Source organism: Pseudorca crassidens, chromosome X (assembly GCF_039906515.1).
Source record: "Pseudorca crassidens isolate mPseCra1 chromosome X, mPseCra1.hap1, whole genome shotgun sequence".
Lineage (NCBI taxonomy): Eukaryota > Metazoa > Chordata > Mammalia > Artiodactyla > Delphinidae > Pseudorca > Pseudorca crassidens.
In genome coordinates this window covers 80,253,777-80,280,196 of record NC_090317.1, presented here as the reverse complement: position 1 = coordinate 80,280,196, position 26,420 = coordinate 80,253,777, and the positions used below count along the sequence as shown (strand labels likewise).

Here is a 26,420-nt window from a genome sequence, read left to right as displayed (position 1 = left end):
GGTACTGTGCTAGGAACTTGAGATGAATTTTCTAATTACTTCCTCTTAGTTATCCTGGAAGGTGGCTAAGGTTATTATCTCCATTTTGATGAAACTAAGGTACCATGAGGTTAAGTAGCCTACTCAGGTAGCAACTCGCACAGCCAGAGTTAGAACCCAGGTCTCTGTGAGCCCAGAGTCACAAACTTAATCATTTTGCTAAACTGAATATTAAAATATCCCAGCTCACCTGTATGTAAATATATTACCATTAGCTCCTGGATTCCCACTTGACAGGCTGACATCCTCCCCAGTGACTGAGGCCAGCCAAAGCCTCTACCTCCAGGAATAGATGATCTGTGACTCTAAGAGAAATAGTGGAAAGACCCCATTTGCCAAATGGATTCAACTCAAATACTAGACATACCTGATAAAAATGTATCAGCCTAAAAAATATAGACATGATGTGGGACTTTGTGGATGACAATCCTCTATTTTACATTCAATCAGCAGATTTATATTCTTCATTATTCTTAAAAGTCCGTCTTTTGCTTCCAAACAAGTAAAAAGCATATTAAAGAAACCCAAAGTTCACAGGTTACTAACTCAGCACTCAATCTGTTGTGTTCACTGTTTTGTAAATTAACCATGACACTAAAATCTCTCTATGCACTGGTTGAATCACTTTTAATTAATATGACAGCAGTAGGTTCTTCAGAAAAACAATACCTCCACTTATCAAAATGTGGTATTCTTCCAAAGGAAGTGAATATCATGTTCAAGGTATCTGTTCTCTTCACAAAACAAAACATTTTGAGGGAGCTGTTTTTCCCATAGTGACAACATGAAGATTTGAATAACTTCATCAGAGCAGGACTTCTCCTGATCAGCTAACCTAAAACCACTCAGAGAAGGCCGTGATGAATTTTCACAATGGATCCACTTTTCCAGATATTTGAGTTTGCTTTGTGTGAACAATCAGAGCCTCTGAGGTGAATGCATAGATCACATGAACCAGTAAACGGACTTTGCAACGTGAATGCTATTCCCACACTGAAAAACTTAGCAATTTTTGTTTTTGTTTTTTTCTTGTGGAGTTTTGGTAGGAAATGAGATGAAGTAACTATAATAGGAAAAAATTCATGATATATAACTGCCATATTTTTTGACAGAAATCTGCCAAATATTCTTTACCTTAAAAGGACACTATAAAATGCCATAATCATTTTTTAAATTGACTTAATTAGAAAAGACCAAATGTATATACAAAGGATAATGCATGGATCCATCAATTTGTTTTCTGACGCCTGCTGGCAAGGAAGACAACAGAGGGTTGATGGAGAGAAGGCTGGAAGCCAGGCAGAGGAAAGAGGAAGGTCACTGTCATTTATTTGAGAAAATTCTTTCATATAGGCATGGGGTTGGGGGCAGTGGAACAAGGGTTTCTCCTTGAGGCAAATTTGGAGAGCTGTGTTGTGGAATTCTTCAATAGCATAGGAGGAGGAAAGTGTTGCATTAAGGCCACCTTCTTTTTATCTGTAACAGCTTTATTGTGATATAATTCACATAACATAAATTTCAAACTTTAAAAAGTATACAATTCAGTGCTTTTAGTATATTCACAGAATTATGTAATCACTAACACAATCAATTTTAGATAATTTTTATTACCCCAAAGGAAATCCATTAGCAGTCACTCCCGTCTACTTCCCAGCCCTTGGCAACCAGTAATTCACTTTCTGTCTCTATGGATTTGCTTATTTTTGATATTTCATATAAATGGAACCATAAAAAAGCCTTTTGAGTTTGGCTTCTTTCACATAGCATAATGTTTCATCCATTGTAGTATCAGTATCATATCAGTATTTCATTTCTTTTTATGGTTGAATAATATTCTGTTATAGAGATATAACACATTTTATCTATCCATCACTTGATGGACATTTGGTTATTTCCACCTTTGGCAATTATGAATAAAGCTTCTATGAACATTTATGTACAAGGTTTTGTGTAGACAAGTTTTCATTTCTTTTGGGTATATCGCTAGGAATGAAATTGATGTTGATATGGTAACTGCATGTCAAACTTTTTGAGAAACTGTAAGGCCCCACTTTTAACAATTTGAGTGTTTACTATGTCTTAGGCATTGTGGTATTTTCCATGTTAGCTGTAAACTGATTTACTCCTTATAACACTTGTGCAAAGTAATTACTAACTACTCTTATTCCCATATGACAGGTGAGGAAAATGAGGCTCAGAGAGGGGATGCCATCTGTTTATGATCCCACAGCTAGGAAGTGGATGATGGAGCTGGGATTCGAACTCAGGCAGTTTGGCTCCAGAGTTTTTGGAGGAGGACATGGCCAGACAGAAATAAAAATTCTTGCTCTGAAAAAAAATGATGATTTCAGATTAGCATATTTGTTTTATAGCAGAGGTTTGGAATTTGGCTTTCACTGACTAATCTTTTTAGTTTAACCAAGTGGTTAAAAGTGCAAACCCTACAGCCAGATGGCTTGGGCTTGAGTCCAAACTCTGTCACTCACTACTTGTATGACTTTGGACAATTTACTTAACCAATATGTGCCTCAGTTACCTCATATGCAAAATAGTTAAATAATGGTATTTTTCTTATAGGGCTACTGTGAGGATTAAATTGATTTAATACATGTAATGCACTTAGAATAGGGCTTGTGTATATGGTAAGTGCTCAGTAAATATTAATGAAATATGGACAAGCATTTCCAAACTTTTTTGATCCTGTACCCCATCAGTAAAACATTTCTGAGCACAACTTCCCAATATAGGTGTATTTATTATAAGCATGTGCTACTGACAGTCCATTTTAATTATTGGGACAGATTAAGTTCCTTCTGATTTTTTAAATAATAGAGAAGTTTTAATATTTTCTTCTGTATTCCTCATGGATGATCTTGTGTCCTTTACTCTGACCATGTACCCTGTCCCAGATGGAGTACCCAGGTCTGGAGTGAGAGAAGAACTGACTTATCCCAGGTTTTTAAATATTGCTATGATACAGGGTTTCTGGACCTGTGTCTCTACGTATGTGGGTAGGGGAAGGGATAGGAGCAAGCAAGATGAAGAAGGAACTTCTAAGCGTTACAAGAATGAGCTCTTTCTATTAGGGGTTTCCTCTGGGGGAAGGGGAGTGTCTGGTTACCTATAAAACAATGAGAGGTTTCCATTTTATAGACAAGTACACCCTACCAGGTAAACGGAATGACCTCAATCTCTCTCTGGGCAGGTATAAAATTCAGGTGAGTACTTGCTGTGTTGGGCTCCTTTTAGTCCTCAGAACTGAGGACAGCAGAAGAGGCCAGTAAAGACTCCCTGTCTCAGCTATGTTGGGCTTCTGGTCTCAGTGAGCACAGAGGACATGCTGAACCCAGAAAGAACAGAGTGAAACTTTCAAGATTCCTCTAGACCATTCTGCCTCTCCTTTCAGGGAAAAGGGAGCTGGACAGGGATTTAGCAGAATTTGAGTCACCCCCCTCCTTCAGTTTAGAGAAGAGGAAACTATGATCCTGGAAAACCTCCTTCACTCTTTCCCTTCTCTGAACCTCACAGTGATTTAGTGTAATAATAATAATAATAATAACAGCCTTCATTTTACTGAGCTACTACTGTTGTAGTTGCTTTACATGTATTAACTTATTTTATCATCATAACAAATTCCTATGAGCAACAGACATGCTTTTGGCCTCAAGTGAAATCAAACTTATCTAACTGTAATCTAATTCAATTGGCGTTTCTTTTCTTCACATAATAATCCAGAGGTAGGTGGTTGCTGAATATTTCTGTAATTTACTAATGTCATCAGGGACCCAGTCTCTTATCTTTTTTTGCTACCATCCTTAGTATGTATAGATCTTTAGCCTCATGCTTGTTACTTCATGGTCACAGATGGCCACCCTATCTCAAGGTATCACATCTGCATTCAAAATAGGGAAAAGAAAAGAGGTGTTGGTGCCAGCTGTATTTCATCCCTTTATCAGGAGACAAAAGATTTATCAGAAACCAGCCCCTTATCAGCAGACTTTCGCTAACATTTCCTTAGTTAGGTGTTGGTCACATGGTTACCTTTTGCTGCAGGAGAGGCTGGAAAAATATTTAACTGAGCACATTGTTGCCTCAAAATTGGGATTTGAGTTGCAAGTAAGAAAGGATAAATGGATACTAGAAAGGCAATCAACAATTTTCAGTAATATATAAGTACTATTAGAATCCCTATTTTACAGATAGGGAAACTAAGGCATGGAGTAGTTAAGTAACTACCCAAGGTCACACAGCCAATTAACAGTAGAGCTATGATTTGAACCCAGGCAGTCTGGCTCCATACCAGTGTTTCTGGAACATTCTTTGTGACAACCTACCTTTAATATTGACAAGCTACCTTTAATATTTAATACCTTTAATATTGCATCCCAGTATACATACCTTTCAAATTCAAAACACTACATACATTTTCTATCTACAATATTCTATTCTATTTTCTATTCTATTCTATTCTATTCTATTCCATTCTATTATTTCATTTTTAAAATGCTGGTCATGTTCAACTAAACTGATTTCTTGACCTGCAATTTGAAAATAATTTTACTGCATTGCTCTTCCAAAACCACCATTTCCCTAATGGGATTTCTGGGGTACCAAGAAAAACTTCCTGGTGCTATGTCACTCTCTCAAGTCCTGCCTGAAATGCCACCATTTCTTTTTTCCCCTAGATATTTGCCTCTTATTGAGTCTGATCCAAGAAGGGGATGTTTTGAGGGTTCCTGTTTTATACAGCCAGACACAATTCCGAAATCATAAAATCACCAATGCTTCAGTGAGAATGGTAGCACTTCACATGATACACAGTGAGCACTAATTCATGTGTATTAGCTGAATCTCCCCAAGAAGCATATCCCCTGATACAAGGGGATTAGGGAAGTGATGCAGGGAGGTGAAAGCAGGAAATATGGGGTGTGTTATTAAACCAGCTGCTACAGTGGGCAACTGAAGCTTAATCCCTGGGGAAACTCTGGGGAAAAGTGTCAAATAAAATTTTCAATTATCATCCCTGAGGAGCAAGGGAACCAGGACATTTATACCCTTCCCCCATCAGTCATTGGTTAAGGGCTATTCCCAGGGCAGGGGAGACAGTAATTCCCAGGTACTTCTGGCCTGCTATATTCTGGACAAAGTGGGTTCTATCAGCCTGAGGGACGCCTTCCAACAAAGACACAGGTTCTGGATATTGAAAGTTAGGTTGGTGTGTAAGGAAATGGTAAGGGAGATAGATGGAACAGCAACAGCATCTGCTACAACATGTTAGCTTGCATCCTTATCAATATTATCCTCAGTTCTCATATATATTCAACAGTTCTTGAGTGTTTGGTCTATTGCCATGTTGCTGCAGTAATGGATGACACAGTGTTGTAAGAACCTCAGGTGGGGCAAGTCTGAGTTTTAAGCCCAGCTCATGTGCTGTGACCCTGATCAGTAAAATAGGGAAAATATTTATACCTACCCCTTAGGATTATGGTGAGAACCTATCACAAAGCTTAGCATATTAGCAAGTGCTCCATAAGTGCTAGCTAGTATTTATTAATAATAAAAAGGATTTTCAGTTGATCATGTTGTTTAACCTATGAAATGGGGACAGTACATATACCTATAGGTATGGGGCTGGAAATAAATGTGGACTGCCTTAGCTAAGGCTGAACAGGAGACAGAGGGTATGGAATCTGGTGACCAGGAAGCTGGACAGCTAGGAGGTGTCTCGTTGAAGCTATACTTGTGATTGGTTTGCTACCAGAGCTTGGAAGTTCCCATCTCTCTCCCCAGGAATACACACTTACAAAGGAATTTGTACTTATGATTTACCACTCCATAAGCACCATGCAGATAGGAATACTATCTAATTTGTTCACCTCAAGCATGCAAGTAAATATTTGTTGGATTAATAAACAAATGGGGCTTCCCTGGTGGCGCAGTGGTTGAGAGTCCGCCTGCCGATGCAGGGGACATGGGTTCGTGCCCTGGTCCGGGAAGATCCCACATGCCGCGGAGCGGCTGGGCCCGTGAGCCATGGCGGCTGAGCCTGCTCGTCCGGAGCCTGTGCTCCGCAATGGGAGAGGCCACAACCGTGAGAGACCCACGTACCGCAAAATAAATAAATAAATTAAAAAATAAACAAATGAATACAAAGTCATATACAGAGACTCTGACCTTATCTACTAGGATTTTAGTTGTGCTATTCCCTCCACTTTGGCATACCCTCGATTCCTCTTCCCAGTCCCTGCCCCGTGCCTTTTCCACATGTGTGTAGTAAAAACTTTATCCTAGCCCAAAGACAGGTCTGACCCTTGCCCTCAGCTTCTGGGAAGTAATCTCTTAGCCCTTGAAATGTCATGTCTGATAGGAGTATTTTTGTTTGCCTGGGGGCCTTGGGTCAACTGATAGTCTAACAATGTTATTTAGGATGGGGTTTTGGGCCACATCAACAATGTGATTTAGGGTGGGGGCTCTGAGTTACCTGGTATCAGCTCATCTTCTGAGAAGACTGGAGATGGGGATCAGCCAGAGGGGCAGTGATGGAGCCCCAACAAAATCTTTAGAAGCTTGGGTGTGCTTTCCTAGTTGGCAATACTCCATGAATATTGTCACATATTTATGCTGAAAAGTAACATTGTCCTGACTCCACAGGGTTAGGAAAACTGAAGCTCCCTGTTTGGTACTTTCTTATACTCTGCTCTGTGAGCCTTTCTGGTGGATTATCGAAGCTAAGGGTGTTATTTGGGACTCCTGGACTTTCAGTTGGTGTCAGAAGGGAGGGTTGTCTTGTGTGAACTGTTTCCCTTAACTTCACAGTTGCTCAAACGTTAACATGGTAGAAATTTCCCTGTCTTCTGAGACTTAGTTCAAACATTTCCTTCTTTGGTAGAGATTTCTAATGTTCATCCATATCTAGTTCTCCTGCCCTTCTGAGTTCATAGGACTTTTAGTTTTCTGTTCCCTTGAAGTTGGATGAAGCCATGTGATCAGTTCTGGCTAGAGAATTTACCTGTAAGTGAGAAACAATCTAGGGCTCTCTTTCCAGCTGTGATGATTATGGAAATATGTCTTGAGATGGAGTTGTAGTAAGGCAGAAGCAGCCCAGATTGTGTACTATCACATAGGTGATAGCTGCCCCAGAGAGTCACCTGGACTCACAGCAGGATTTGTATGAGCAAGAAATAAGTTCTTGTATGTTAAAGCCATTAAGATTTGGGGAAAAATCTGTTACTGCAGCACAACTAAACTTATCCTGATTGCAAAGATCTTCCTCAATCACAATTAACCACTCCATTTTTTGAGTGCTTCCAGGCCCACATCCATCCTTGTTATGGTCCATGCTTATATGTTCTCACTAAATTCTGAGTGACTGTAGATATTTTATTTTAGTCATCTTGGTATTTCTTGTGTACCTGGCCCAGATTACATATTCAGGATATGCAAGTTGAATCTAATTCAGCTGGTTGGCAGCATGGCTGTTGTGGAGATGGACATAAACCTGCCTAAACAATCTGCCTTAAATGATGTACTGGTGAGCTAAACAGAAGTAATAGAGGCTTCTGAAGAACACAGGAACACTCTATGGCCATGTACCATTCCTTTCTTCCTCTTCCCCAACTATATGAGAAAACAGTGTCCATGTGACACTCATGGCCTACTGGAGAAGGAAGTCACAGTTCAAGAGAGAAATGGGAGAGATGGAATCAGAATAGAGTGCTTCCAGGGAACATGAATTTTACCTCCCAACACCCCCTCTAACTGTGTTGCAAACCCAGATGGTCTAATCTACCTATGGTCAGGCTGAACTGTTGCCCTGCAGGTGGTTGGACTTGGTGGAATGCTGAGGTCTCATTTTGTTATCTTGGGCCTGGTAGGTAAAGGCCTGGGCAAGCAAGATTTACCTCACCAGTCCCGTATCCTATTCAGGACAGAAGTCTCTGGGAGCCAGGGGTAAGAAGGTCATCATAAATAAGGAAATCCCAAAGGGTCTAAAAGTTAAGTGGGTCAAGCAGCAGAGTGGTGGTCTCTGTGACTGAAACACTGAAGTAAGCCAAAGCCCACAGCAGAGACCTTAGGCCTCCTCCCCCTTGCTCTTGGTACTAGAGACAAAAGGACCTATGGCTGTAGTCACCTGTTGGAAGCCTAGGTTAGAAAACTTAAGATACAGGGCTCTCAAGGAGATTATAGAGAGTGATACATTCATGTGCTAGTATCAACCTATTCCATATTCTTGCTTCCAACCCCCCTCAACCCATGGTGCACCCAGGAACTCTCTGATAGTAGGCAACTCTGAGATCAATTTGAAGGGGGTTGGGAGATGGGTGAAGAATAAGTATTTTATTAAGGTCAGTGTTTATTTCTTCTGGAGAAAGGCAGGTTAAGTAGTATCAGAACATACAAATTATTGTGTCTCTAATGGGCAGCATAAGATACCACATGGGAGCCTTGTGGGCAGCAAGGAGCATGTATGTGCAGGAGACACCATGATGAAAGAAACAGTAAGGTCACTCCATCCACTTTGGGGGATGGATAAAGAATATGTCTACCTCTGAGGAGACAGGACTGGAAGCATTAGGAAAGAACTGGAGGTGGGGGATTCCTAAGTGATATGGATTCTGGTTAGGTCCCAAAAGCAGCTTTTAAGCTCATGTGAGAGTACACAGGGCAGGTGCTGGACTTACAGCTGCAAGGAAAAGGAGCAAGGTCAGGAATGGGCCTTCAAGTCTTGTGAAAGAGCCAAGTGACATGAAGGATAGTCTCACCCATGAAGACATTTGAAGCACCCCTGGTTACAGGATCAAACTTGATTCTTGTGGCCCACTCTTCCAGAAAAGACATGGAAGGCCACAGACAGACCATGGAAAGCCTGGCAATAGAACAGCAGGGCTGGCAGGCCAAGACTAGGCTGGTGTAAGCTGTCCCTGCCAGGCAAATTCCCTTTATTTCACAATTGGTAAAACACACACACAAACACACACACAAAATGGCATGAGAGCTATGCCTGGAGGTGTCTTTTTACTTCTTTTATTGAACTCCATAAATATTTTCATAAGGCTTTGTGTCATTACAACATCATATTTTTGTTAAACATTTTTTTTAAACACACAACTTTGACACTTGTTTGACAGGGTCAAACAGTCAGATAGAAGAAATGAAATAATAAACTGGCAAGTGCAGAGCAGCAGGGGTAATCAAAATCACTGTTGCCCATCCATCCACCCCAGCCCACCCCATCCCCAAAACACTAAAAATCACTATTTGGCTTCACACTAGAATTGTTAGAACTCTCTTGTTGCTGTCCTTATAAATCCTTTAGAGATATACACATAGAAGGGACAAGAGGGAGAGAGAGAAAGAGGAGGTGGATTTCTGGGTTAGGACCATCCCACAAGAGGGCCCATAGAATATATTAGCAAAGCCTTTTTGAGCAAATCCAGGTCTCATTGAGTTGAGGAAAGGGGATCTCTGGGCCATGCAGAAACAGAGATTTACAGAGTTCTTGTGGATAGCATCGCTATGGGAACACAGAATAGGCTTGGATCCTAAGCCCAGGTAATGGGGTTCCCCTTGGGGCTGTTGGCCACTGGTCTGCTTTTCTGCCATAGACTGGGGGAATATTCCAAGCAATGGTGAACAGATTTCTTGTTGTTTTCATAAATTATTGGCATCTGATGAGGCCAGTGGGTTGGGTGGATGAGAGGTGGGTGGAAAGAGGTGATAATCCCTGATTCTGGAGCTCTGGGCACAGCCCCAGGGGAGCAGGAAGTGGGAGTGTGAGTGAGCTTGGCCAAGAGAAGTTGTAGGTCCAGGGACCTGTCCATGCATCCCCACTTGGTGTGCCCCCAGGCCCTGGAGAAACAAGTCAAGGCCAAGCCTAGTGAGAAGGAATTGAAAGTAGGAAAATAATGTACACTCAAGGGAGGCCTACACAGCCAGACATTCTGTTTGCCAGGGAAGCCACTTTAGCTTAGGCACTGGGTACCAGGCTCCTTGTCAAGTGGGCTTAAGTAGCTGGGTCAGGTGCTGAGCAGTTGTGGCCAGTCCCGAGCCCTGGCCTTCTGCCCAGCTCACACTTATCCTTGGCTAACTCCTCAAGTCTCATTTGGGTGTGGTGGAATGGGAGCTTAAACAGCTTGTAATTTGATTCCCATAGAAGAAAAATTCCCAGGCTGGGCAGGGCCTGGTCTGGGTCAGGAGGCGTAAGAGCAGCAATCAAGCCAGCTATGCTGTGTCCCATGCAGCCATGAGTCCTTTCATGATTAAGTCTTCTCCCACAGGGTCCAGGATAGACTCAAAATCTCCAGATTCCTCACTAGAATGGCTCTCCATAGTAGGGCCCATTCTTACTCCTTTGTACTCCATTCTCCTTGCTGTTCAAGGTCTATCTATCTGAGGGGCTATGTGGAGAGGAGGAATAGGGAGTACTCATAGGGAGTCTGTCTCTTTGTGTGGAAAGTTAGTTTTTCCTAAGTGTAAAGCCTACCAAAAATGAGCCTGAGGGTAGCATCTCTGCCTCAGATCCTTTCTCCACAGGGAAAAGTCCCCTAGGCTCCTCGCTTGCTTACTTCAAATGTTGTGGGATGGGAGAATGTTGGAAACAGGGCAGTCTTTGAGTGCTAGAAGTGCTTTAACTATGCCCATACCAGCAACCCTCCTGTGCAGGGGAGAGCAGGAGAAAGAAGGAAGACAGGAAGAGGGGAAGGAAGGAGCCATGGAAGATTATCCATGCAATCGGCTAACAATGGGGGAAGTTTCACATAAGTTAGGAACTGTAAGTACATATCTTGGACTGAGGTTGTCTCTTTCATGCCCATCTTTGTTCTTTCTTATAAGAGGTTACTATCAGCCTTTGATTCTGTCCAGGTCAATAATTTGAATACAGTTGATGATCTTGGTGAGGTGGGCTCTGTCTTGACCTCTCACAGATTCCAGCAATGCTGCCTAAACAATCTGCCAATGGGGAGCAGGTACAACCAGGTCCCCGATTGCAGTGGGGAGTCCTACTCTAAACCTGCTTGGTACTGGAGGCAGTTGAATCCAGGAGGCAGAGTCTCAGCCTCTTTACTTCTAGTTCAGATTTTTTAGTTTAGGGGAGGGACAAGCCTAGAAGAAACACCATAACCAAAGTGGCATGAAGAAGAGAAAAACTGACCCAAAAACCCCAGATACAAAACTGGCATGACCCAGCAGTGCTGCAACATGGGAATCCCCAGTGCTAGCAGAAGAAATAGCCCAAATGCAGAATGCTCCCTGAACAGAAGTCTTCTCCAGCATCATTACTCTGACATTCCCTTGCTTCTGTTTAGTTTCGATCCCTCTACAACACCTAAAACACAGTGAAAGCAATAGAAATATTGAGCACTTATGTCACAGGGCACAACAGAGCATGTCCAGACTGGCATGACTGAGGACAGAAGATGCAGGGAAAAGGCTATTTGGGGCAACTGCAGGGCTGCAGAAATAATTCGCAGATGATCAGTTGAGGGAGTGGAGGAAGGGGATCCTCCCTTTACCCAGTGAAAAGGAAAAGGAAAAAAAGAAATTCAAAACTCCCAAACTCCACCACATCAAATTAAATTCAAAAGTCATCAGCATCAGTATCATCAGGTAACTAAAAAACAATACAAACACATCTATGTTAATAATGACAAGTCAATGAATCACTCACAGGAGAGCAAAAAGATTATCTCAACAAGAAAAGGAACAAATAGAAATGTCATTTTCTGAAAGTAAAGGGGAGGGGGACAGGGTAAGAATGGAAAACATTTTAAGAAGGGATCATGTGTTTGGAATTCATTGGTACTTCTTCCTACCAACTACAGATTTTACTTCCCCAAAACAACAGAAAACATTTTTGGTCCTTCTGCGTGTGTGTGTGCGTGTGTGTGTGTGTGTGTGTGTATGTGTGTGTGTGTGTGTGTGTACACTCAAGGTCCTGTGTGCGTCTGTGTATGCGTGTGTGTGTATGTGTGTGTGTGTGTGTGTGTGTGTGTGTATATATATATATATATATATATATATAAATTTCAACAGTGCTTCTCCGAAAAAAGGTCCATCTATAAATATAATTTTATTTACTTTATTTTAAAATTATCTGCCTCCCTGTTGGTATTATTTTTTGAAGGGGGTTAACCTGCTGAAGTTTTGCCAGAATGGTGACTGGCTGCGCTTGGGTTCGGTGAACTCAAAGACCTGCGACTGAGCGATGCCATCAGGGACCAGGTACTGGCCCTGGTTTAACGGGTCCTGCGGTGGTGGGTAGGAAGGAGGAACTGAGCGAGCAGAGGTGACACCTAGAGTAGACGGGAGATCAAAGGGAAATGGTATAAATTAAGTAGTAAGGGGATTCTCAAAGCACCTAGTGCCCACTTTTAATCCTTATCTCTATTCAGAACAGAATAGGCTGAGGAACACAGCATATGATTCAGAATGCAAGGGTGATCTCTCTGCTGCTCCCAAATACCTTTCTCATCTGCTGGTCAGTGTCTGAAATTTCAACATTATAGTTTCTCTGTTTGCCTTTGTTTGATGACTTGATCCCATTACCCTGGAAGTAGTATCATATTAAGCCATCATATAACATATTAAGACATTCACACTTCAGTGGGAAGGAACCACTTCTTTTCTAAAAGCCAGTATTTTGTTGTTTTGTTTTTGTTCTTGTTATTGTTTTCCAGCTTTATTGAGATGTAACTGACATACAATGTTGTGTAAGTTTAAGGTATGCAATGTGATAATTCATTATACATATATATTGTGAAATAATTACCACAATAAGGTTAGTTAGCACATCCATCACCTCACACAATTACCTTAAGTATACAATAGCGTATTGTTAACTACATTAACCATACTGTACATTATATCTCCAAAACTAATTCATCATATAACTAGAAGCTTGTGCCCTTTGACCAACATCACCCCACTTTCCCCAACCCCAACCCCTGGCAACCTACTTTCTGTTTCTATAATTTTGCCTTTTTCAGATTGCTTATATAAATGACATATTGTATTTGTATTTTTCTGTCTGACATTTCACACAGCATAACTCCCTAAAGACCATCCATATTTCCATAAATGGCAGGATTTCCTTCTTTTTATGGTTGAATAGTATTCCACAGTGTGTATGTGTGTGTGTGCGTGTGTGTGTGTCTTTTTTGGGTGTATGGTTTATAAAAAAGTTTCTCCCATTGCATAGGTAGCCTTTTCATTTTGTTGATTGTCTTTTGCTATGCAGAAGCTTTCTAGTTTGATGTAGTCCCACTTGCTCATTTTTGATTTAGGTGTCATATTCAAAAACTCATTGCCAAGATCAATGTTGAGGAGTACAGGGAAAACAGGGAAAACCCTGTTTTCTTCTAGGAATTTTATAGATGTGGGTCTTACACTTAAGTCTTTAATCAGTTTTGAGTTAATTTTTGTGAGTGGTGTTATATAGGAGTCCAATACAGTCCTTTGCATGTAAATATTCAATTTTCCCAATACTATTAATAAAAGAGACTATCTTTCCCCCACTAAATATTCTTGGCCTCCTGACAAATATTAGTTGACCATAAGTGTGGGTTTATAATTGGGCTCTTGATTCTGTTCCATTGATCTATATGCTGTTTTTTATGCTAGTACCATACTTTTTTGATTATTATAGCTTTGTAATATAGTTTGAAATTGGGATGCATGATTGCCCCAGCTTTGTTCTTCTTTAACAGAACTGCTTTGGTAAATTGGGGTCTTTTGTGGTTCCATATGAATTTTAGGAGTGTTTTGTCTCCTTCTATGAAAAATGCCATGGAATTTGAGATAAGGATTACAGCAAGTATACAGATGGCTTTATAGAGTAAGGACATTTTCACAATATTAATTCTTATCATCCATGAATATGGAATATCTTTCCATTTATTTGTGTCTTCTTCAATTTCTTTCATAAATGTCTACTAGATTTCAATGTGCAGATCTTTAACCTTCTTGGTTAAACCTATTCCTAAGTACTTTACTATTTTGTGCTATTGCAAAGGGGATCATGTCCTTAATTTCTCCTTTGGATGTTTGTTGTTAGTGAAACACAACTGATTTCTGTACACTGATTTTGTATCCTGAAACATTACTGAATTCCTTTATTATTCTAATATTATTATTTCTTGGGATAGTCTTTAGAGTTTTCTATGTATGAAATCATATCATCTGTAAACAGAGACAATTTGACTTCTCACTTTCTGACTTTAATTGCTTTTTATTGCCTGACTGCTCTGGCTAGGACTTCAAGAGCTATGCTGAATAGGAGTGGTGAGGTTTGGAATCCTTGTCTTATTCCTGAACTTAGAGGAAAAGCTTTCAAACTTTCACCTCTGAGTATTGTTATTAGCGGTGAGCTTGTCATAAAAGGCATTGATTATATTGAGATATGTTCTTTGTATACCCAATTTATTGAGAATTTTTATCACGAAAGATGTTGAATTTTGTAAAATGCTTTTTCTGCATCTATTTAGGTGATCATGTGATTTTTATCTTTCATTCTATAAATGTGGTGTGTCACATTTATTGATTTGCATATGTAGACCATGCCTGCATCCTAGAGATGAATCCCACTTGATGATGATGCATGATCCTTTTATGTGCTGTTGAATTTGGTTTGCTAGTATTTTGTTGAGAATTTTTACATCTATATTCATCAAGGATATCTAGTAATATCTTTATCCAGCTTTGGTATTGGGGAAATGCTAGCTTCATAAAATGAGTTTGAGAGTGTTCCTTTTAGGTTTTTGACTAGTTTGAGAAGGACTGTTGTTAATTCTTTTTAAAATGTTTCATGTAATTCACCAGTGAAACCATATATCTGTTCCTGGGCTTTCCTTTGTTGGGAGATTTGACTACTGATTCAACCTTCTCACTTGTTATTTGTCTGCTCAGATTTTGTATTTTTCCCTAATTTGAGACAATAATAGACATATTACATTGTATAAGATTAAGGTGTACAACATAATGATTTGATATATGTATATACTGCAAAAAGATAAGCACATTAAGGTCACTTAACATCCATCACTTCACATAGTTACACGTTTTTTCTTTTGATGAGAACTTTTACAATCTACTCTCTTAGCAACTTTCAAATATACAATACAGTTTTGCTAACTTTAGTCTTCATGCCGTATGTTACTTCCTCAACCTCATTTATTTTATAACTGAAACTCTACCTTTTGACCACATTCACCTATTTCCCCAACCCAAAACCCCTTGCATGTGGCAAACATCAATCTCTTCTCTGTTTCTACAAATTCAGTTTTATTAGATTCCCCATATGAGTGATATCATACAGTATTTGTCTTTCTTTGTCTGAATTATTTCATTTAGCATAAAACCTTCCAGGTTAGTCCACAATGTGGAAAAGACAAGATTTCCCTCTTTCTACAGCTGAATAATATTCCATTGTGTGTGTTTGTATATATTTATTTTATCTATTTATCTGTCAAAGGACACTTAGGTTGTTTCTATGTCTTGGCTATTATGAATAATGCAGTAACAAATATGGGGTACAGATAGCTCTTCAAGATAGTTATTTCTTTTCTTTAGATATATACCCAGAACTGGAATTGAATTATACGGTAGCTCTATTTTTAATTTTTTAATGAACCTCCATACTGTTTTCCATAGCAGCTGTACCAACTTACACTCCCACCAACAGTATAAAAGGGTCTCCTTTCTCTACATCCTTCCCAGCACTTGTCTTTTGATAACAGCCTTTCTGAAAGGTGTGAGGTAATATCTCATAGTGGTTTTGATTTGCATTTCCTGATGATGAATGATGCTGATGTACTTTTCGTGTACCTGTTGGCTGTTGGAATATTTTCTTTGAAAAATGTCTACTTAGGTCTTTGGCTTATTTTTTTTTTTTTTTACATCTTTATTGGAGTATAATCGCTTTACAATGGTGTGTTAGTTTCTGCTTTAATAACAAAGTGAATCAGTTATACATACACATATGTTCCCATATCTCTTCCCTCTTGTGTCTCCCTCCCTCCCATCCTCCCTATCCCACCCCTCTAGGTGGTCACAAAGCACCAAGCTGATCTCCCTGTGCTATGCAGCTCCTTCCCACTAGCTATTTTACATTTGGTAGTGTATATATGTCCATGCCACTCTCTCACTTTGTCACAGCTTACCCTTCCCCCTCCCCATATCCTCAAGTCCATTCTCTAGTAGGTCTGTGTCTTTATTCCTGTCTTACCCCTAGGTTCTTCACATTTTTTTTCCTTAAATTCCATATATATATGTTAGCATACGGTATTTGTCTTTCTCTTTCTGACTTACTTCACTTTTATTGGAATATAGTTGATTTACAATATTGTGTTAGTTTCTGTTGTATAGCAAAGTGAATCAGTTAAACATATACATATATCTGCTCTTTTTTAGATTCTTTTCCCATAAAGGTCATTACAGAGTATTGAGCAGAGTTCCCTGTACTATACAGTAGGTTATTAGTTATTTATTTTATATATAGTAGTGTGTATATGTCAGTCCCAATCTCCCAATTTATCTCTCTCTCCCTTTCCACTTTGGTAACCATAAGTTTGTTTTCTATATCTGTGACTCTATTTTTGTTTTGTAAATAAGTTCATTTGTACCATTTTTTAGATTACACATATAATCAATACCATATGATATATGACTTACTCTGTCTGACTTACTTCACTCAGTATGACAATCACTAGGTCCATCCATGTAGCTTCAAATAGCATTATTTTGTTCTTTTTTATGGCTGAGTAATATCCCATTGTATATATGTACCACATCTTTATCCATTCATCCATTGATGAACATTTAGGTTCCTTCCATGTCCTGGCTATTGTAAATAGCACTGCGATGAACATTGGGGTGAATGTTTCTTTTTTATTTTTTTAACATATTTATTGGAGTATAATTACTTTACAATGGTGTGTTAATTTCAGCTTTATAACAAAGTGAATCAGCTATACGTAAACATATATTCCCATCTCTCCTCCCTCTTGCATCTCCCCCCCACCTCTCTACTAACAAATGTAAAATAGATAGCTAGTGGGAAGCAGCTGAATAGCACAGGGAGATCAGCTCGGTGCTTCATGTATCTTTTTGATTTATGGTTTTCTCTGGATATATGCCTAGGAGAAGGATTGCTGGATCATATGGTAGCTCTATTTTTAGTTTTTTAAAGAACTTCCATACTGTTCTCCATAGTGGCTGTACCAATTTACATTCCCACCAACAGTGTGGGAGGGTTCCCTTTACTCCACACCCTCTCCAGCATTTGTTTGCAGACTTTATGATGATGGCCATTCTGACCGGTCTGTGGTAATACCTCATTGTAGTTTTGATTTTCATTTCTCTAATAATTAGCAATGTTGAGCATCTTTTCATGTGATTTTGGCCATCTATATGTCTTCTTTGGAGGGATGTCTATTAGATCTTCTGCCCACTTTTTGATTGGGTTGTTTGTTTGTTTATTTTTTTTGATAGTGAGCTGCATGAGCTGTTTGTATATTTGGAGTTTATTCCCTTGTCAGTTGCTTCATTTGCAAATATTTTCTACCATTCTGTGGGTTGTCTTTTTTTTTATGGTTTTCCTTGCTGTGCAAAAGCTTGTAAGTTTAATTAGGTCCCATTTGTTTATTTTTGTTTTTATTTTCAGTACTCTAGGAGGTGGATCCAAAAAGATATTGCTGAAACTTATGTCAAAGAATGTTGTGCCTATGTTTTCCTCAAAGAGTTTTATAGTATCTGGTCTTACATTTAGGTCATTAATCCACTTTGAGTTTATTTTTGTGTGTGGTGTTAGAGAATGTTCTAGTTTTATTCTTGTACATGTAGCTGTCCAGTTTCCCCAGCACCATTCATTGAAGAGACTGTCTTTTGTCCACTGTATTTCCTTGCCTCCTTTGTCGTAGATTAATTGACCATAGGTGCATGGGTTTATTTCTGGGCTTTCTATTCTGTTCCACTGATCTATATTTCTGTTTTTGTGCCACTACCATACATTTTTGGAAATGATTTTTTAAATTTTTGTTTTATATCGGAGTTGATTAACAATTTTGTGTTAGTTTCCGGTGTACAGCAGAGTGATTCAGTTATACACACAGATGTATCTATCCTTTTGCAGATTCATTTCCCATTTAGATTATTACAGAGTATTGATCAGATTTCCCTGAGCTATACAGTAGGTCTTTTTGATAACTTTAGTTTTGTAGTATAGTCTGAAGTCAGGGAGCCTGATACCTCCAGCTCCATTTTTCTTTCTCAGGATTACTTTGGCTATACAGAGCCTTTTGTTTCCATATAAATTAAAAAAAATTGTTCTAGTTCTGTGAAAAATGTTATTGGTAAATTAATAGGGATTGCATTGAATCTGTAGATTGCCTTGGGTAGTATAGTCATTTTGACAATATTGATTCTTCCAAACCAAGAACATGGTATATCTTTCCATCTGTGTCACCTTCAATTTCTTTCATCAGAGTCTTATAGTTTTCAGAGTACAGGTCTTTTGTCTCGTTAGGTAGGTTTATTCCTAGGTATTTTATTCTTTTTGATGAGATGGTAAATGGGATTGTTTCCTTATTTTCTTTCTGATTTTTGCTGTTAGTGTACACAAATACAAGTGATTTCTGAGTGTTAATTTTGTATCCTGCAACTTTATTAAATTCATTGATATGCTCTAGTAGTTTTCTGGTAATGTCTTCAGAATCATCAATGTATAGTACCACGTCATCTGAAAACAGTGACAGTTTTACTTCTTTTCCAGTTTAGATCCTGCTCATTTCTTTTTCTTCTCTGGTTGCTGTGGCTAGGACTCCCAGAACTTGAATAAAAGTGGTGAGAGTGGACATCCTTTTCTTGTTCCTGATCTTAGAGGAAATGCTTTCAGCTTTTACCATTGAGTGTGATGTTAGCTGTGGGTTTGTTGTATATGGCCTTTATTATGTTGAGGTAGGTTCCATTTATGACCACTTTCTGGACAGCTTTTATCATAAATGGGTGTTGGAATTGTAAAAAGCCTTTCTGCATCTATTGAGATAATCATATTTTTTTATACTTTTTAATTTGTTAATGTGGTATATCACAGTGACTAATTTGGGGATAATGAAAAATCCTTGTATCCCTGGGATAAATCCCACTTGATTGTAGTGGTTGATCCTTTTAACATATTGTTGGATTTGTTTTGCTAGTATTTTGTTGAGGATTTTTCCATCTATGTTCTTCAGTGATATTGGTGTATAATTTTATTTTTTTGTGGTATCTGCATCTGGTTTTGGTATTAGGGTGATGGTGGCCTCGTAGAATGAGTTAGGGAGTGCCCCCCTTGCTATATTTTGGAAGAGTTTGAGAAGGATAGGTGTTAACTCTTCTCTAAATGTTTGACAGAATTTGCCTGTGAAGCCATCTGATGTTGGACTTTTGTGTGAAGTTTTTTTTTTTTTTTTCAGTACGCGGGCCTCTCACTGTTGTGGCCTCTCCTGTTGCAGCGCACAGGCTCCAGATGCACAGGTTCAGCGGCCATGGCTCACAGGCCCAGCCGCTCCGCAGCATGTGGGATCCTCCCGGACCAGGGCACGAACTCGTTTCCCTGCATTGGCAGGCGGACTCTCAACCACTGTGCCACCAGGGAAGCCCTGAATTTTTAAAAATAAGTTTCAATTTCAGTACTTGTGATTGCTCTATTCATATTTTCTATTTCTTCCTGGTTCAGTCTTGGGAGGTTTTACCTTTCTAAGGATTTGTCCATTTCTTCTAGGTTGTCCATTTTATTGGCATATAGTTGCCTGTAGTAGTCTCTTATGATCCTTTGTATTTCTGTGTTGTCCAAAGTAACTTCTTTTTCATATCTAATTTTAGTGATCTGAGCCCTATCCCTTTTTTTCTTGATGGGGCTGGCTTAAAGTTTATCAATGTTGTTTATCTTTTCAAAGAACCAGCTTTTAGTTTCACTGTCTTTTCTCTTGTTTTCATCATCTCTATTGCATTTGTTTCTGTTCTGATGTTTATGATTTCTTTCCTTGTACTAACTTTGGGTTTTGTTTGTTCTTATTTCTCTAGTTGCTTACGGTGTAAATTTTTGTTGTTTATTTGTGATTTTTCTTGGTTCCTAAGGTAAGACTGCATTGCTACAAACTTCACTCTTAGAACTGCTTTTGCTGCATCCCATACGTTTTGGATCATCGTGTTTTCATTTTCGTCTGTCTCTAGGTAGTTTTGAATTTCCTCTTTGATTTCTTCAGTGATTCATTTGTTGTTCAGTAACATATAGTTAGCCTCCACATGTTTCTGCTTTTTGCAGTTTTTTTTTCATGTAGTTGATTCCTAATCTCAACATTGCAGTTGGAGTGCTGGCTTGATATAATTTCAATTTTCTTAAATATAATGAGGCTTACTGTATGGTACACCATGTTATCTGTCCTGGAAAATGTTCTATGTGCACTTGAGAAGAATGTGCATCTTCTCCTTTTAAATGGAATATTCTATAAATATCAATTAAGTCCATTTGTCTAATGTGTCATTTAAGCTTTTGTTTCCTTATTGTTTTTCTGTCTGAATGATCTGTCCATTGATGAAAATGGGGTGTTAAATTGCCCCAATATTATTGTGTTACTGTCAATTTCTCATTTTATGGCTGTAAGAATTTGCCTTGTATATTGAGGTGCTCCTATGTTGGGTGCATAAATATTTACAATTGTTATATCTTCTTCTTGGATTGATGCTTTGCTCATTATGTGGTATTCTTTTTGTCTCTTGTAACAGTCTTTATTTTAAAGTCTATTTTGTCTGATATGAGTATCACTACTCCAGCTTTCTTTTGATTTCCATTTGCATGGAATACCTTTTTCCATCCCCTCATTTTCAGTCTGTATGTGTCTCTAGATTTCATGTGGGTCTCTTGTAGACAGCATATATGTGTCTTTTTTTTTTAATTTGGATATAGTTGTTTTACAATGTCATGTTAGTTTCTACTGCACAGCGAAGTGGAGTTCCCTTTGTTATACAACAGGTTCTTGATAGTTTTCTATTTTATACATATTAGTGTATATATGTCAATCCCATTCTCCCAATTCATGCAACCCCCATTCCCCCTTGGTGTCCATACATTTGTTCTCTACACCTATGTCTCTATTTCTGCCTTGCAAACTGGTTCATCTGTACTATTTTTCTAGATTCCACATATATGTGTTAATATATGATATTTGTTTTTCTCTTTCTGACATACTTCACTCTGTATGACAGTCTCTAGGTCCATCCATGTCTCTACAAATGACCCAATTTTGTTCCTTTTTACGGCTGAGTAATATTCCATTGCATATATATACCACGTCTTCTTTTTCTTTTTTAAATCAATTATGCCAGTCTATGGCTTTTTGTTTGAGGATTTAATCCATTTACATTTAAGATAATTACTGATCTGTATGTTCTTATTGCTATTTTGTTAATTGTTTTGGATTAGTTTCTGTAGTCCTTTTTTCTTCCCTTCCCTTTTTGTTCTCTTCTCTTGTGATTTGATGACTATGTTTATTGTTGTGTTTGGATTGCTTTTTCTTTTTTTGTGTGTTTGTATCTGTTCTAGATTTTTGCTTTCTGCTTACCATGAGGTTTTGATATAGCAGACTACATATATACAAGGTTTTTTAAAGTTGCTGGTCTCTTAATTTTAAATGGATTTCCAATATCCTGCATTTGTATGCTCCTCTTCTCACTATTGCTGTTTTTGTTATCATATTTTGTGTGGATGCTTGCCTACCTTTACTGTATGTTTGCCTTTACTGTTGCACTTTCCCATTCATAATTTTCTTGTTTCTAGTTGTGGTCTTTTCTTTTCCATCTAGAGAATTCCCCTTAGCATTTGTTGTACAGCTGGTTTGGTGGTGGTGAATTTTCTTAGCTTTTTTTTGTAAAGCATTTGTTTTACCATGGAATCTGTATGAGAGCTTTGCTTGGTAGAGTATTCTTGGTTGTGTTTTTTCCCTTTCATTGCTTTAGATATATCGTGCCACTCCCTTTGGGGCTGCAGAGCTATTGTTGAACAATCAGCTGATAACTTTATGGAAATTCCCTTGTGTGTTATTTGTTGCTTTTCCTTTGTCGCTTTTAATATTTTCTCTGCCTTTTTTGTCAATTTTATTAATATGTGCCTCAGTATGTCCCTCTTTGGGTTTATCCTGTATGGGACTCTCTGCACTTCCTGGTCTTGAGTGGGTGTTTCCTTTCCCATGTAAGGGAAGTTTTTGGCTATTATCTCTTTAAATATTTTCTCAGGACCTTTCTCTCTCTCTTCTCCTTCTGGGACCCCTATAATGCAAATGTTTTTGCATTTAATGTTGTCCCAGATGTCTCTGAGTCTGTCCTCATTTCTTTTCATTCTTTTTTTCTTTATTCTGTTTTGCAGCAGCAATTTCCCCCAATCTGTCTTCCAGCTCACTTATTTGTTCTTCTGCCTCACTTTTTCTATTGATTCCTTCTAGTGCATTTTTCATTGCAGTTATTGTATTGTTTAATCTTTGTTCTTTTAAGCTTCTAGCGCTTTATTAAACATTTCTTGTATCCTATTGGTCTGTGCTCCATTTTTTTTTCTGACATCTTGAATCATCTTTACTCTCATTACTCTGGATTCTTTTCCAGATAGGTTGCCTATCTCCACTTCACTTAGCTGTTCTTCTGGGGTTTTATCTTGTTCTTTCCTCTGGAACATATTTCTCTGCCATCTCATTTTGTTTAGATTTCTGTCTTTGTGGTCTCCGTTCCTCACACTGCAGGATTGTAGCTTTTCTTGCTTCTGGTGTCTGCACCTTGCTGGGTGAGGTGGGACCAGTGGCTTATACAGGCTTCCTGGTGGGAGAGACTGGTGTCTGCCCACTGGTGGGTGGAGCTAGATCTTGTCCCTCTGGGGGTAAGGCCATGGCAAATGGTGTGTTTATAGGTGGTTGTTGGCTCAGGACAACTTTAGGCAGCCTGTCTGCTGATGGGTGGGGCTGTGTTCTCACCATGTTCATTGTTTGGTCTGAGGCATTCAAGTGCTGGATCCTACAGGCTGTTGTCCAGGTCTTGGTGTCAATATGATGACCTCTGGGAGAGCTCATGATGATCAATATTCCTTGGAGACCCCACCACCAGTGTCCTTGTCCCCACAGTGACCCACAGCCAACCCCTGCCTCCCTAGGATACTCTCCAAGGCCCGCAGGTAGGTCTGACCCAGGATCCTATGGAGTCACTGCTTTGCCCTGGGTACCAGTGCATGTGAAACCTTGTGTGCTCCCTCCAAGGGTGTAGTCTGTTTCCACCAGTCCTGTGGAACTCCTAGACTCAAGCCCACTGGCCTTCAAAGCCAAATGTTTTGTGTGCTCCTCTTCCCATTGCCAGACCCCCAGGCTGGGGAGACTGATGTGGGGCTCAGAACTCTCACTCCTGTAGGAGAACCTCTGTGATATATTAATTTTCCAGTTTGTGGGTTGCCCAGTTGGTGGGTATAGGATTTGATTATATTGCAGAAGCACCCCTCCTACCATCTCGTTGTGGCTTCCTCTTTGTTTTTGGGTGTAGAGTGCATATTTTGGTAGGTTGGGGTCTTTTTTGTCGATGGTTATTCAGCAGTTAATTTTGATTTTGTTGTTTTTGTGAAAGGAGATAAGCTCAAGTCCTTCTATTCTGCCATCTTGTCTCCTGCCCCTGTCATATTTTCTTCTTCACGTTTTCGTGTTACTAATTAGCATACTTTCATTTCAGCTTGAAGAACCTTCAGCATTTATTGTAAGACAAATCTAGTGGTGATTAACTCTTTCAGCTTTTTTTTTTTTTTTTTTTTTGGTCTGGAAAATTCTTTTTCTCTCCTTTATTTCTGAAGACAACTTTTCTGGGTACAGCATTCTTGGTTGGGTGTTATTTTCTTTCAGTACTTTGAATATATCATTCCACTCTCTCCTTGCCTGCTAGGTTTCTGTTGAGAAATCTGCTGATAGCCTTATGCAGGTTCCCATGCATATGAGATTCGTTTTTTTCTCTTGCTGCTCTTAACCTTCTCTTTTTGTCTTTGATTTTAGAGAGCTTTATTATAATGTATCTTAGAGAAGACCATTTTGGGTTGAATTGTTTGGAGACCAGTGAGCCACATGAACTTAGATATTCAAATATCTACCCAGAATTGGGAAGTCCTAGTCATTATTTATTTAAATGATCTTTCTTCCCCTTTCTCCCTCTCTTCTTCTGGGACTCCAATATTTTGTAGATTGTTAATCTTAATTTTATCCTATAAGTCACACAGGCATACTTCACTCTTTTAGATTCTTTTTTTTTTTCCTACTCTGACTAGTCAATTTCAAATGATCTTTCTTTGACTTCACAGATACTTTCTGCTGGCTCATCAGGTCTGCTATTGATGCTGTCTACTGTATTTTTCATTTCATACATTGTATTCTTCAACTCTATAACTTGTTTCGTTCTTTTTATGATTTCTACTCTGTTAAATTTCTTATTTTGTTCATGATGTTTTCCTGATGTTGTTGAATTGTTTCTATTGTAGCTCATTGAGCTTCCTTAAAACAACGATTTTGAATTGTTTATCATGCAAATCACAGATCTCCTGGTCTTTGTGTGTCAGCTTCTGGAAATTATTGCATTCCATTGATGATGTCTTGTTTCCTTGATTTTTCATATTCCTTCTAGTCTTGTGTTGCTATCACCTCCTCCAGTTTTTATTGACTGGCCTCATCTATACATCCAATCATAGATTATTTGGTCTGGAACTTCTCCACTGGACTCCCAGACTTTTACAAAAAAACTCTCATCTGTTGGTGAAAATCTGTGTTCTTTAGGGAGATGACAGTAGAAAACTATTTTGTCATTTTGAGGATGTTGTCAGTTTTCAAAGGTGGTAAGTGTCAAAAATACAAGTGTTCCAGAGGCCAAACAATTATATGTAGATATTAGGGAGGGAATTTGGGGAGTGCTCATTTTATTTTTTAAATTAAGCTTTTTATTTTGAGATCATTGTAGATTCACATGCAGTTGTAAGAGAAAATATAGAGATATACCTTGCACCCTTTACTCAATTTCTCCAATGATAGCATTTTGCAAAACTATATTACAATATTACAGCTAGGATATTAACATTGTTACAGGATACAGTCAAGAGTCATAACATTTCTATCATCACAAGGATTACTCGTGTTATTCTTTTATAACCACACTCACTTCTTTCCTTTCCCTACTCCCTCCTTAACCCCTGGCAAGCACTAATATGTTCCCTATTTCCAAATTATATCATCTGAAGAATGTTATATAAATGGAGTTATACCATATGTAACCTTTGGATGTTGGCTTTTCTCAATCAGCATGAATCCTTAGAAATTCTCCCAAGTTGGTTTATGTACCAATAGTTGGCTCCTTTTTATTGATGTGTTATATTCCATGGTATAGATGTACCAGAATCTGCTTAATTACACCCATTGAAAGACATCTACGTTGTTTCTAGTTTGGGCTATTATGAAAAAGCTGCTATGGGTATTTGTTTAGAAGTTTTTAAGTGACAATAAGTTTTTGTTTCTCTGGGATAAATGCCCAGATGTGTCATTGCTGGGTCATTTGGTAGTTGTATGTTTTATGTCTCAAGAAACTACCAAACTATTACATAAAATAGTGGCTGTACTGTTTTACATTCTCACAAGCAAGGTATGAATGATTCTGTTTCCATGCACCCTTGCCAACATTTGGTGTTTTCACAATTTTTTTCTATTTTAGCCTTTGTAATAGATATGTAATGACATCTCATTGTGGTTTTAATTTACATATTTCCAATGATTAATAATGTTGAACATCTTTTCATGTGTGTAACTGATATCCATATATCCTCTTCAGTGAATTATCTGTCTTGCCCATTTTCTAATTGAAGTGTGTAGTTTTGTTTGTTTGTTTTTACTATTGAGTTTTTAAAATTTTATTTATTTATTTATGGCTGTGTTGGGTCTTAGTTTCTGTGCAAGGGCTTTCTCTAGTTGCGGCGAGTGGGGGCCACTCTTCATCACGGTGCATGGGCCTCTCACTGTCGTGGCCTCTCTTGTGGAGCACAAGCTCCAGATGCACAGGATCAGTAGTTGTGGCTCATGGGCCTAGTTGCTCCGCGACATGTGGGATCTTCCCAGACCAGGGCTCAAACCCGTGTCCCTTGTATTGGCATGCAGATTCTCAACGACTGTGCCACCAGGGAAGCCCTTACTATTGAGGTTTGAGAGTTCTTTATATATTCTAGATACCAATGTTTTGTCAGATACGTGGTTCGCAAATATATTCCCTAGCCTGTAGCTTGTTTTTTCATCCTCTTTACATGGTCTTTCATGGGGCAAAATTTTCTATTTTGATGAGGTTAATTTTATCAATTTTTT

The 26,420-nt window shown here is 38.7% G+C and overlaps 1 protein-coding gene across 9 annotated transcripts in view; it reads right to left on the bottom strand.

The window, feature by feature from the left end:
- Positions 1-1,544: 1,544 nt before the first annotated feature.
- The window catches only part of ARHGEF9 (Cdc42 guanine nucleotide exchange factor 9), a 231,362-nt gene continuing 206,486 nt past the window's right edge, over positions 1,545-26,420 (bottom strand). For 7 of the 9 annotated variants that reach the window (XM_067724469.1, XM_067724472.1, XM_067724471.1 and 4 more), the window contains one exon: positions 9,042-12,332. In XM_067724469.1, coding sequence (XP_067580570.1) covers positions 12,151-12,332 — 182 coding nt within the window. In that variant the 3' untranslated portion in view covers positions 9,042-12,150. Of the gene's footprint in view, positions 2,368-9,041; positions 12,333-26,420 lie in introns of those variants that run through there. The other 2 variants (XM_067724474.1, XR_010940123.1) reach the window with 2 other exon arrangements.